We start from the raw sequence: 13,966 nt of genomic DNA, 5'->3' as shown, positions 1-13,966 counted from the left end.
ATAAAATTGGCGTGTTATATAAAATTAAATACAATTAATAATTTTTAACACATTTTTTAGGACATAAATTAATTGAAATATGATATATGATATATGAATTTCTTAGTACTTATTTATTTTATGTGCTTGTAACATAATATATACGATATTAAAAAAACTATTGGAAAAGCAATACTTTAGTATTACTTTCTGTCAACAATTTATATGATATTTAATCCTGGTAGAATTACAGATATATTTGGGAAATAGTGGAAGAGGAGAAGAGAAAATAAAATAACGCGCTTAAATAATAATTTTTCCCTATAGTATTCTATAGATTCATTCAGAGATTTTATTTATTTATTTGTTTTTATTTTAAGTAAATAAAATATTTTCTTCTAATCTTCATTGCTCATGAAATATACTATAAGACAATTTAAATGATATTTAAAAAGATATCCGTTTCTTATTTACTATAACTTTATTTTATTTCTCTATTTTTCTTTCTTTATTTTTCAATGTTATCTAAGTCACGAAATTGAAAATTTAATTAATTATAATATAATAATTGATAATGTTATAAATAATAATTAATATTTCATGTCCTCATAATGTTCTCAATTGCGTTTTCTGGAAATGTATGCTCGGCGAAAAGTATAAAGGATATTAATAATGCCTTTATTAGACCTGGACACTTTTTGTAAAGCTCTCATTATCATCGTTTATCTTTCATCGCGCTTTTTGTTATTCAGAATGTTCCTGATTGCCTTTATTATTTATGCTTGCGAGATTGCTTCAGGCAATTGCACATCCCGTAATTAACATTCCGTATAATGAAACATCAGAAGATGCCAATAAGCAATTTATCGATATAATGAGCAATTTCATGAACTTTACGTGTCCTCGTGTGCTCAAAAAATCAACAATTGCACACAAACCAGGATTAAATATCCGTTTCAATTTATTCTAGCCCATCCATTTCAAGACACCGGATCTATGAGATGTCATTTTTATTTGCAATAGGTATTTTTAAGCTTGACAAACGCATGCATACCAAAATGTATACAGATACGATCTATGCAAATTTCTCAGATCCGTTACCTCGATTTCAGAAAAATAATTTATAGACTTACCAACCGATGCGCAACAGCGGAGTTGTAGACTACGTTGCGACGTTGATCTGCAACATAATAAAAGAACCAAATTATTAGTAGCGTTCAAAATAATTGACATTTCGAAAAGAAAGATTAATTATTATTATCGCCCCGCATCTCGAATTCTTCAATTGTTTTTCGCGTATACGTTTACTATAATGTTAAAATTATACATATGTATAGTTATCGGAAAGAAATCTGTCTTTTCTTTCGTTTCAAGATTTATACAAACGAATAACTTACTGAAAATATATTTCTACAAAATCTCACAAAGAATTAAGTGTCTTTCTCTCTGATCGTTACTTGCGTATTATTCAACTAAGCAATTTGATTAATTAGATGAAAATAGACGATTAATTCTACAAATCGAGAATGATGTTGAATTTACTCACTCAACGGTTGCTCTGCCGTCGCCCGATGCCTCCCAGGCCCGCTCCTCCTCTCAGATTCCTTCGCACGCGACACTCACTCCCGATTAATTTCGATCGCGCGACACCTTGCACGGCACTCCCGATATACGCGCTTTATTGTAATTGACGTAACACGAGAATTACCTCGAGGATACGATCCGCACGCGGCGTCCCGCGACTTAACGCGGTGAACAGATTTCCCGGAACGAAACCCCGGAAATCGCGCGTTCAATTTTAGTCCTTCAGGCTTCGCCGCATCTGTTGCTATATTGTGCAACGTAATTTTAATTGTAACATTTTAGGACGAGTGCTGTCTCTCATCGTAACGAAGGCAAACGAATACGCGCACGGAAGTCGAGGACGCACACTTACGACGCGAAACTATACCTATGCTCCGAAAACATGGCTGCCGAATCGCCGATGGATCTCGAGCGGAGCCTCGCACAATTCGACAAACGTATTTCGCCGACGCGTACATCGATAATCGACACTGCACGATTAACGGACATTGACATACAGGTTTACCTGTAGCGACCGCACCTGATAACTAGACATGTCGCTATTACGCTGTCCGATTCAAAGTTAATCCGCTCTGCTCGGTTCGCGTCGCTCTCTTCCAGTGAACGAAAAGTACCGCCGGCAACTTCACTCCGATCTCCCGACACGACGCGAGTCGAATTAGCGACTGAACCCGAAATATCCCGAAAATATATGCTATCGCCCGCGCGATACGAAGTTCGAATCCATTCAAATACTGCGAGATGCACGCGTCGCTAAATTCACCCGATATATCGTTTCTCCGTTTTTTCCCTCGATTATGTCATCCGGCTCGATTCGTCCGCTTTACCACGCATATCGGATGGAATACGGAATAAATTCAAGCCCGTGTGGAAAGCCAGTCACTAAGCGTAAGCTGGACGAGAGTTTTGTACCGGGATTCAGGTATTGCTCGTGAGAAAAGATCGTTGGTATCGCGGGAGGTGCATGGAACGTTTCCTTCGCCACGATCGCGTCTCGAGTGGTTTGGAGTAAACACGACAACACGCCGCCCGCCGACGCGTCTGCCTGCGTCTCGGCTCTCGGCGCGGGCGCGCGGGAAACAGCAAGGCCATCGGCGAACGTAAATAACAAACAATCGTCGTGGTTTGCCGACAAAAACACGAGCGTCGGTTTAATTCTGCACTCGCTAAATGCGTATTATGAAAGACGTGAAGTTTGCCGAATATTCCGCACGCGAGTCTCAGGGCCAAAGCACATAACATGGCGTAGCGATCGATATACGACGGTCGTAGTCCCCGATCTGACAGATCAAGATACGCCAAATCTGCGCGCTGCGATTCCTATTTTAGAGAGATAAATCGCACGAGATATTCGCTTCGGTAATCAGTTTTACGTTCAATGAAAGTCGCGTCGTGTTACGAGTCGCGATCACGCATGATTAATTTGCGGGGGTTTATCATTCTCGCGGTCGGAAAGTCGATGGTTCGTAAAGAATAATCGCGGTTGGCGTTTCCTTCTTACTTGTTACGGCCGTGTCTCGAAAATAATAAGTCGGCACGCGGAGCGCCGCGCATCACCATCCACTCGTTCGAGTGTCGCTGCGCAAGTGACGACTCAGGCGAGTCAGGCGACTGCGGCGTCCACTGCGCATTCTCCTGCGCATCTTCTCCCGCGCATGGCGCGCGCCTCGTAGCGCAACGACGATTGAACGACGTTTGAAAAGAATAACAATTATTCTTTCAAAGTTTAAATTTAATGTTATATCTTTCATTGTTCTTCCAATAAAAAATTGTTCATATAAAAAAATATGTAATTATATATAAAATATGTTCGTATATATTTTTTCTCTCTTGTATAATCTGTTTATATAGGCGTTTCCTTTTTGTTTGTAGGCATATCTGGGGGCCTATTTCCATTGGTCTGTACTTATTTTATAAATACTGTAATGGAGAAAAGGATAAAAATCGTACGTGTGTCGAGTATCGGAAGAGACATCGGAATAAAATTCGAAATTTAAATCAGTAAAAAAATGTTTTATGTACAATTATATATAAAATGTGTCCATATAGGTTTTCTTTCTCTTGTATAATCTCTGTTCGTATGTACAAGAAAAATAATAAGAGCAATAATTGAAGAATAATTAGAAAAATAAGTTTTGCACTGTTTTTTATACAAAAAGTAAATTCGACATTAGATTATACAATATTCTATGTATAATCATATTTGATATGTAATTAATTTCACTTTGTATAAAAAAAAAATACAAAAATTATTTTTGTAATTGTTTTCAATTCCTCGATCTCCTTATTATTTTTCCTATATATGAGCAGAGATTATATATACAAGAGAAAAAAACCATGTTCTATATATAATTATACATATTTATGTTCTTTTTATGTGAAATAATTTTTTATTACATGTTGAATGGTAGTCATCCAAAAATCAAAAGCCATCAGTAGTTTTTTGATTTATTATTCTGAAATTGTAAGAGCATGCAACTGGCATATCCTTTTCAATTTTTCTTAAATCATTCTATACCGCTTAAACAATTTAATAAACAAAATAATTATTTAAATCAGTTCATTGCAATTATCTAAATTTTATTTGTGCTACATATAAGCATGCTGTTAAATAAAAGATATCAACGTTCCCCATTTCTTAATCAGCCGAGTACTGAAAATTAATATCAGATAAAATATGAGAATTTGTAACAAATGATAGATGCATATATATACGTGATAAGAGATTTCTATATTATCGACAAATACTTATGCGTATCTCTTATGTTTTCTTTCAATTTCATTTTCAACAACCATCGCGTCTCGCATTTTCAAATCGATAATCGATACGATAGCTCCTTCAAATGTTTTTATAATTTTTATAATTATATTCTTGAATTCGCGAGAAAATCTTTATTAACTTCGGCATGTAGAGCTTTATCCTTTCACGCACTTGCGTTCTCGCGATTCAAATTACATCTCGAATTCGAACTGTATCGCGTCACGAGTACTCGCGTTTCGAATTACTAACGGGATTACACTCGCTCGCGTAATTACAATCGCGATTATCTTTCCGGTACCGACATATCCACCGTGATGCAGGCACGCGAGAGCTCGGGATCGACCGGCGGAACGAGCGGCGCGCTCATTGACCGACCGATAATTCTTGGCGGAAAATATCGCGCCGAGGACGGCGTCGACGGCGAGGACTGCAATGTCGGGCAGCAACGGAGCCCGCGCGGGCGGCGCGGTGCGGCGACAGTCGGCGACAGTCGTGTCGGGACCACCGGGCGGTGTGGATGTCGTCTCGCGTTTCGCGTGTCAACATCTCGGCCGTTTCGATCGCGCCGTACGCTGCATCGTGCCAGTGACACTTGGCGGCTGCTGCTCCGCGGGGAAACATGCAGGAGCGGCGCTGAGAGAGATACATATATTTCCGTGCCGTGCATCGGTATCGTCCGTGTGTGTGCGCGCGCGCGCGCAGCGCGCAGTCGGCCCGCCGTCGCAAATCGCCGATCGCCGATCGCCGATCGTCGCCGTCGTCGTCGACTTATCGCCGCGCGCTTCCTCCAGCTTCCTCGCGCTGGCAGATCGGAGGCTCGCGCGACGCCTCGTGTACGCGATCGCCGGAATCATCGTTGATCGCCTCGGAGCCTCGCGTTACGAGGAGAAGAATAAGGCTCGTCGAGTTTTCGCGATCGACCGGTTGTCCGCCACCCCCGCCCGCGCGCCCGTCGCGAGGAAGAACCGCGGACCTGGACGTCAGGGCGACGGAGCACACCGGCGTTTTCGACACCTGTCGTGTGCAACGCGTCGAATTTCGAGGAGCCGCGATCGTCACCGCCACCACCATCGCCGTCGCTGCTGCGAGGAAGTGAGTAAACACTTTTTGCATTGCTTTTTTTGTTCCCCCGCGTTCTCGTCGTTCGCAGCTGACACGCAAGGAAGGTCTGGGCCCCGCCGTTTCGAGTTTCGCGATATCGCGCCTGCCGTTTCCTCTCCCCCGCTGGCGGACGTGAAAAAAAAGGAGGGAATCACTGAACTCTCGTGGCCGGACGTTCGGAAATCGCGCGCCCGCGTAAAAATATAACTCTCCACCGGGCGATTTCCGTGAATCCCGGATCCCGGTGCGAGCGAGGCCCACCGGGTGCTTTATTAGGCTCCTCGGTGACGCTGCGCGGGACGCACGACGTCAACGGCGGACGTCGTTGTCGTTTTCCACTCGGGTCTACGCGTCGGCCCGGCCGTTAAGCCGAGCGGTTGCCTTTCGATTCATCGGTAATGAGATGCGTGCCGGCTCTTTCATTGGCCTCGTCGACCGCGCGCCCGTCCGCCGTCGCTTGGGCCCGCTAATGACACGGGACGTTCCGAGATCGGCTGCCCGGCGTTTCCTCGCCGAGCGAACGAGCGAGCGAGCGAGCGAGCGATGACGACGAGAATGACGCGTGTCCGTCGAGACACTCCGGATTGTGTCTCTCTTCGCCACACATCGCGTGGTCTCCGCGCGCGTGATCGAAGACGGATTCGGATCCCGATTATCGGAGCCCCCCCTCCCCCCCGGGCGGGCAATACGTCTTCTCTGATCACTTTTCTTCTTTCTCGCGGCACGTCTTCTCTGTCCACTTTCCCTTTTTCTCCGATCGCCCTCTTTTATCTTTGTATCTCTTGTCAAAGTTGTTTCCTCTTTGCTCTTCCGCGAACTGACGTGCGCGCGTTGGACAATCGAGACGTTCCATCTCAAAGCTGGTCTCAAAGTGGTACCGTCGCAGTCGGCGCGATCGACTCGGCAACTGGTCTTTCAAAATTCGACGCTTAAATCCCACTTTTAAATTCTTCGCAAAGACGAGCCGGCTGCTACACTGCTGCTCCAGTGTCAATATTTTCGCATCTGAAACCGGAGGAAATGTCTGTACTTATGCATGTGTGTGTACGGGTGTGCGGATTTATTTTTTACGCGAGCGCTTCAACGTGTCTAGAATTTCCTAGCTGTCGAATAAAATTGGGAGATGCAAAATCTCGACTCGAAATAAAGAGGCGATATACTAAATACGGATTTTACGTAACGGGACAAATTTCACAAATTAAACAATTGCGATGGACAGGAACAGGGGAGGAAGGAAGGAAAAAGAGGGATATTTAAAGTGCGCATTTCCGTCGTTTATCCGCACTCCGCAGTATTTTCGACACGTTTATTATCACGTACGTGATTCCTTATACCCGGCCCAGTCTTGACACGTACGTGAAATCTTCGTGTGCGTCTACCAAGTGCGCCGGTAGAAAAAAAAAACATCCGCACATTTCGCATTCAGTGACGGACGCTTAGTTGCGGGTTCGGTTGCTATATAACAGCTCCTCGCTATTAGTTTTCCTGATAGCGCGTCAATGAAAACTGGAGCATTGGGCGGTCACGTTTAATGCTGAATGGAATCGCGTACGAGACTGATCTTTTTTTTCTTCTTTTCGCGTTTGAATTCTATAAAAATAGAAATTGAAGCACGTAAACTGGACTCGCATTTTTTTTTTAGAGAAGCACGTCTGTTAAATGTAAATTGATCGACACAAACGAATCGTTTCGATTTTATTCCGCATTTTTTAAATTTCGTATACCGCTTTTACTCGGGAAAATATGAAAATCGCGACTTAACCGTGCTCCATAACTCGCACGTTTCAACGAGGTGTGAAATCTTGCCGCTGTAAGCTAATAGGACACGTATTACACCAATTTACCAGATTATCCTCTCTCGTTAGTGTTAAATCAGCTGGCACTAACGGAGATAATGCCGTTCTTTGTGGGTGCGACACGGTTCTTATTTTCGATACCGGTACCACGTGCAAAATATCGAGACTTCCACCCAGCTGGTCCTCCATTAATGAAGCTATTATTGCGTAAAGACGCTTAGCGCGGTTAATCAACGTTTTGAAAGAGAGACACAGCGGTCTTTCTCGAGAAAAATTATACAGGCTACCTTCCTGCGAGGATAATAATAGAATGCGAAGTAGGAGATTTTCAGCGTCTCGGAAGCAGAACCATGCGATTTTTTTCCTTATTTCCTATAGAATTTTCTTCGGACAGGAAAGACGCCGAGTTACGCGGAAACACGCTTATCTCTCTTTTGAAGGAGAGGTTCTTTCGATTACGGGGTCTTCGAGTATCGATTGGCGCGTATCCGGGGGACGGCGATTCGATCGACGGGTTTTTTCATCACGCGCGGAGTTCTCCGTGAAACGGATATAATAACTTCGTTGAGTGACCGGGGCGTTGGGTCAAACGTCCTCGTCGAATCCGCAAGGGTTAATGACATCGCGCCGCGAATTGCTTCCTTCTTTGCATGTCCGGGTTGAGATAAGAGCTTCGTTGAGTGACGTTTAGTGTACTTCAGTCAAACAGGCGGCGGCAAAAACGATTAAACAGGTAGTAATCGTGCAAATGACTGATTCTCCCGTTATACTCCGAGAATCATATTCCGCAATATAAAAAGACTGAATTAAATTTAATTGTCGTGTATCGAGCGTTGCATTCGTGTGCGACGTTTCACACGTTGTAAACAATGCAAACGTTATACGCGGGAAAGGCGCGAACTAATCTTAAGAAAACGTGTGGTTTCAACGTAATGTCTCACGACTCGAACGAATACGTAACTTTATTTACGTCACGCTTATAATATTATGGACGTGGATGGAACAATTCGCGAAAGGCGGCGCACGGAGGATACGCCACGTACGAAAGATGGAGACACGTTTTATGCATTTTGTTGCCCGGGAATATTTTTAGCGCGGCACACATTCGTATGGCGTTATGGCGTCAAGGCTGCATTGACTTCAAGGATGATATTCTCAAATGGAAAGGACATCGCACTGTATGAATAATTATACCTCGTCTAACGAGTTTAAAATTAGCCTTTTCAGTACAACGCGCTTCGACATATTTTCCTACTGGCTCCTTCATTTTTTAATCGGGGCAGCATCTCGAGTTACTTGCTCGAAGCGTACGATCTGAAAAATAATCTTGAAAAAGGTAAAAAAAAAAAAAGCGAAAAGCGACTATTCTCGTCGATATGCATAATGTATCCGAATGCATAACGTAACGGATCGCAACCTGCAGCGGTATTTCTGCCTTCGAGCTGATATTGGGTGAATTATTGTATATAAATAAAATACGATAAAATTACGTCTCTCGGCGTGCGGTATAATTTGTGTCGATCTTGAAAGCCGTGGCGAGAAGAAACGATCCTGCCGCGGCGAGAATGACTGCCGGATCTCTCGTAGCCGATTGTGACATATACCGCTCCTCCCCGTGAGAGCGCTCTTACGTAATTCATGAAGACCCGATATCCTCCTGCATGAAATTAGACACCGCGCATGGCTTTTGGGGGCACTCCGCGGTAATCCGGGGTCAAGGTGTGTTGTGGGCCGTAATGCGTCAGGTCGAACCTCAGTCCCGGTTGACGCATCGCATACCGACGACTCTGGGATGCAAGCCCCCGTTTGCACCTGCCGCGATGGCGAACGCGCGTAAATTACATCCTTCGGGGAAAGCAAAGCGAATCGACAGCGAGTGTATCGTATACGATTGAAAAATTGGTGGCTGAAGCTAACCCGGTAAGATATATATATACTTTCGATTCGGCCGACATCACGATATATATCGGTTCACCTATTTACGGAGCGACGTTTAATTACGTTGGTTCAGTCGAGAACTCATCAGAATACTTAATAGCCATTCGATTTCTTTCGAGCGAACCTTGACAGTTTAATGCCGGTGCTCTTTATAGACTTACTAAACGGAAAGTTTACGTTCGTAATCTATCTTTATTGACAATATACACGTTTCGTGCTACTACTTGGATCGTGGGACCTTTTTTACAGCAACGCCAGAAGTGTTCTGTTAAAAAAACTACACGATTATTATGCTGTGCATTACGCGTCACATAATACGTTTGAGATCGTATTAGATGTCGCCGTTTAATAGCAGCGTTTTGTTCGATGAACAGCGATAGAGTAGATAGAATTGCATGCCCCCTCGTATATATCGCCGTGCATCGATACGGTTTCATTAGACGATATTGATAGTCAATTGGCGGTTTATTGTCCCACCACTGCATCGTTCGACGCCAAGACGGAGCGAAGCGTCTTTGTTTGCTCTTTCGTTGCGTTGTTGCAGCGTTGTTGCAACGAATTCATACAGCCACTAATATTTTTACGATGCGTCACATAAACACAAAAGATTAAAGTTTACGTCTGCAGAATTTCAACGGTAAAACCGATCAATAACGTACTTCAATATATGAAATTACAAAATAGTCAATACACTTGTTTCAATATACGAATTGAAGAAAAACGAGATGAGAAAGAAAGAAAATTTTATAAATGGTTTTAAATCACTAACTCTCTAATAATAATTAGTAGCATGATATTACTACACAGTAATTTAATACCGGAAGGTACGTACCTGCAGAACTTCAACGACAAAACTGATCAATAACGCACTTCAATACATGAATTAAAAAAAAACAATACAGAAAAAAGAGAATTTAATAAACGGTTTGAAAATTCATCAGTAATAATAATTAATAGGAATTAGAATTGATAATTAATATAATATCGCATAGTAATCTAATACTGGAATGTATAAGTATTGCTTGAACCAAGGACGTGACAATGCTGAGTCTCAAAAAAATATATCAAAATAGGAATTTTTATATAAATAAAAAAAATATATATGTATACGAATAAATGGAAAAAGCATCAGACATTTGTTCTATCTTTCTCGAACGAATTTCTGTTGAAACAAACAGTGACATGTGACGTTGCGTTGGAATTGAACAAATTCTCATGTTATATATAATTATATAATGTTATATAAATTATATATAATTTATATAATGTCGCATATAATAATATTAATAATGTAATTAACATTAATTTATGTATTAATTTATTTTCAATATTATAGCATTTAATGTACATTTTGGTGATTATTAGTGATAACATTATTATAGTTCGGATGAGATAATCTCACATTTTCGTAATTAAAAAATACAAATTTCTATATTGTTGGCGTTTATGAAATACTCAACAGTGTTAATTATTCATTAAGACAAGTTCTTGAGATCTTCATGTACTTTGGCGCAAAGTTAATTTTGTTGGCTTCATTTTGTTGCCGCTTATAGTACGCTTAGAAATGATAATTTCTAAAAGATACATTTATACATTCGTGCGGTATATGTATACCACATACATGTCGTTAGAAATTCTTTTCTCTCGTGTAAGAATGGTTGGCAAAGAAAAATGTTAATATAAATTAATAGTATAAAACAAAAAGATTTTACTCGCGTTATTTTTTAAATTTGAGATTTGTAAATACTTAATCATTTGTCTCATGATGAAAGAATTTCCTTAGCATGTAACGAGATTAACTTCTCTTCGCGGTCGGATTTATTTATTTTATGATTGAAACTCACAAAGAGGAAAACGGACACGCGTGACTCTTTCGTGCTTTTCTATGAATGAGATCTCAAAATAGCGCGTCGTATATCTGTGAATGAGGTAACGCATATATAGATACATAAATGCAGTTGCTAGTTTTTTAAAGAAGTAGATATATTGTGTGCCGTGTTCTAAATACAGTGCACATCAGCTATTTTTATCAGCTATTTTACAGTTCTACTTAGGAAAAATGCACGTTTTAAAACCTACATGTAAGAGTATACTTCATATATTTTACCTCGTATTTTACTTTCCGACAAGATAGATAAAATTATCTTTTGTGTAATCCACGTGAAGATAAGTGTGACATTTAGTCAGAATATGACTTTAATCCTTTGTATGTATACATTTTTTTTGCCCCCTCGGAGTGTGTACATGGGTCTGTCACGTTTGATGCAATTATTCCCTACCTTAAATTATTAAAAAATCTGAAAACATTCACAAAACATCTGTCTACATTGTATAATAGTTGACGATTTTATTTCGATAAACATCGTTTATTTAATACTTTCTGGCAGGCTTGCAAGTGTTACAGTTACGAGCAGATATCATTTTGACTCGGACGCCGTAGATGTAGATCCACGTGTACAGACGGAGGGTTAATTAGAATCAATTATCGTTAATCTTTTAAAACTTATTACGTTTTTTGCTTGCTTCCGTGGAATCTAGATTGCATTTTCATGTCGGATGGTCGTGTCGAATGGTTGTCAGTATTACGACTCGTTTTATCGATTTCTTCTGTAAAAGTGAACCTATGACCAACGCAACGCTCACGTGCCCACGGTTATGGTTGTTTATGTGGACGTGAAGGTTAAGGGTCAATTTAATTTAAAAAGTAGAGCTCGGACAAAGTTTGCTTCTATTCGAAGATACTCGGTTAAAGCAAATCAATTTATCGGAAAGTCGTGTCGTGATTTGTCGAGAGATTATTTCTAGATGATTACAGCCGATAGGATTTCATTCTCTCGCTATGCAATACGTAATGCGGTATCTTATCTTTCATGCTGATCAAACGAAAGGATTTGATCTTTCAGATAGTTTAATTAAAAAATTGCCGCGATACGGAAGTCGCTATTAAAATCTTTACTTATATATATAGGGTAAACTCGGGTAAGATGGCCATACAGGAAAGGTGGCCAACATGGCCATCTTACCCGAGTTTACTCTAGTGCTGAATGCAACATGCCATTTCGATTCATTATTATTCTGATCTATTTATCTGATATATATACATATTATTTACCTGATACCTGATATCTTATTTATCTGATATAAAGTTTTGCACATGGAGTAAAAATCAAATACATAGACATATTTAAATATTCGTGTCGTAAAGAATATGTACATACGCATATATCTGTTTTTTCTATTTAATATTTAAGATCTTAGATGTACGTGTGAAGGAATTTAACACATTCCTGATAGCGTTTATATAGCCAGAAGCAAATAATTCTAATTGCCACGCGCAACAAACTTCGAATAATGCCTTTTGTGCAATTGAGATTGCTGCGTGGAATTTCTGTTCGCGTTGATGAGAGAGGAAAAAAATCTCACGACCCGGTTACAGCGTCGTCTCGGATCTATCAGATAGATAACTTCATCTATCAATTTGCGGTGGCACCATTGAGCAATTAAGTCTCGTTTGCCGGTTGCACGCCTATACGCCGCAGTCGTGCGCGCTATATTTCTGCGTCCAAAATAATTTCTTTAAAGTAATAATATTCTACGTAATTTTTTTCCTTTTAAGGAAAATTTATATATAGATGCGTCGACATAAAAATTTATGAATGATGAACATAATGATGAACAGAGTGGACAACGCGAAAGTGTGCAGCTTGCGAGATAAGAGACTTGATTTACAAGGAGTAATAAACGAGCGTTAGAAAAATATTTAGACGTTCTGTTTATAAGAGCGTACCATGTTTGTTATTGCATTTTTGGAATTTACGTTATGAGAAGTCACGTTCTGGTACCTTATTCTTCGAACCTGCATGTGCGTTTCTTGAGCAAACACAATGGCGGAATGCACGTTCATACAAAAATATTCTCTAGAGGATTGCAATTTCAGAGCCTGTTAAATTATTTTTTCACTTTGATAAAAGAAATATCGGATCCTATGATAAGAACAGAAATAATTTTAACAAATATATTTCTATAATATATACTTTTTTATTGTATTATATTTATATATAGTTTATATTAATTAGTATTTGTAATACAAATCCTTAAATTTACACGGAATTTATAAACAATTCCCTACAATTTTATATAGAAGTGCCTCAAAATAATACTCTCAATTTAACACGTATGATTCCGTATATTTATTACTATTCGATCATACAGGCATTATTGTTGCAAAATAAAAAGAAAAATATTTTTTGTAATTGCATATATATTTTTCTCGGATATTGGATAATTTGAATGGAAACTATTTTGATTATTTATTATTGCACGACCGCACTCCCTTCGATTGCTCTAATGATTGTTTATTTCTCCTCTCAGGTATAGCCATGAATAATTCACTCGGCTAAAGCGGCCAGGAGTTTCTCCGAATTCGAGACACCGAGAGAGACTCTGAGGACCAATCAAGATGGGTGAGCTTGTAGGATCCGCGAGTTTCCTTCACCTCGGCGACATTGTCAGCCTCTACGCCGAGGGAAATGTGTCCGGGTTTCTTTCCACGTTGGGGTAAGTGAGAGATGAAAAAAATAGAATTTCTAAGAGAATTAAGTATCTAACATGAAATGTTTGTCGGCTATTATTTAATCGAGCTGCAACGCAGTGACAACTTTAGCATGATCTCCGCGCCGCGAGTATTTTCATACTTCGGTTTCTCGCGCGAGAAAACGTCGGCAGGAATTTTTGTTTGATGTCTGCTCCTTCGAGAAGAGAGCCCAAACATACACATTTATATGTACGTTATGAAGGGAAACATCAA

At 40.3% G+C, this 13,966-nt stretch overlaps 1 protein-coding gene across 8 annotated transcripts in view; it reads left to right on the top strand.

Annotated features, from left to right (window-relative positions):
• The first annotated feature begins 4,812 nt into the window (after positions 1 to 4,812).
• The window catches only part of LOC139817172 (inositol 1,4,5-trisphosphate receptor-like), a 41,750-nt gene continuing 32,596 nt past the window's right edge, over positions 4,813 to 13,966 (top strand). For 5 of the 8 annotated variants that reach the window (XM_071785037.1, XM_071785039.1, XM_071785038.1 and 2 more), the window contains exons 1-2: positions 4,813 to 5,416; positions 13,531 to 13,716. In XM_071785037.1, the coding sequence (XP_071641138.1) occupies positions 13,619 to 13,716 (98 nt within the window). In that variant the 5' untranslated portion in view covers positions 4,813 to 5,416; positions 13,531 to 13,618. The remainder of the gene's footprint in view (positions 5,417 to 13,530; positions 13,717 to 13,966) is intronic. The other 3 variants (XM_071785043.1, XM_071785042.1, XM_071785041.1) reach the window with 1 other exon arrangement.

This window comes from Temnothorax longispinosus, chromosome 8 (assembly GCF_030848805.1).
Source record: "Temnothorax longispinosus isolate EJ_2023e chromosome 8, Tlon_JGU_v1, whole genome shotgun sequence".
Classification (NCBI taxonomy): Eukaryota; Metazoa; Arthropoda; class Insecta; order Hymenoptera; family Formicidae; genus Temnothorax; species Temnothorax longispinosus.
The sequence above is the reverse complement of the archived record's forward strand: the minus strand, read 5'-3'. Positions and strand labels throughout refer to the sequence as shown.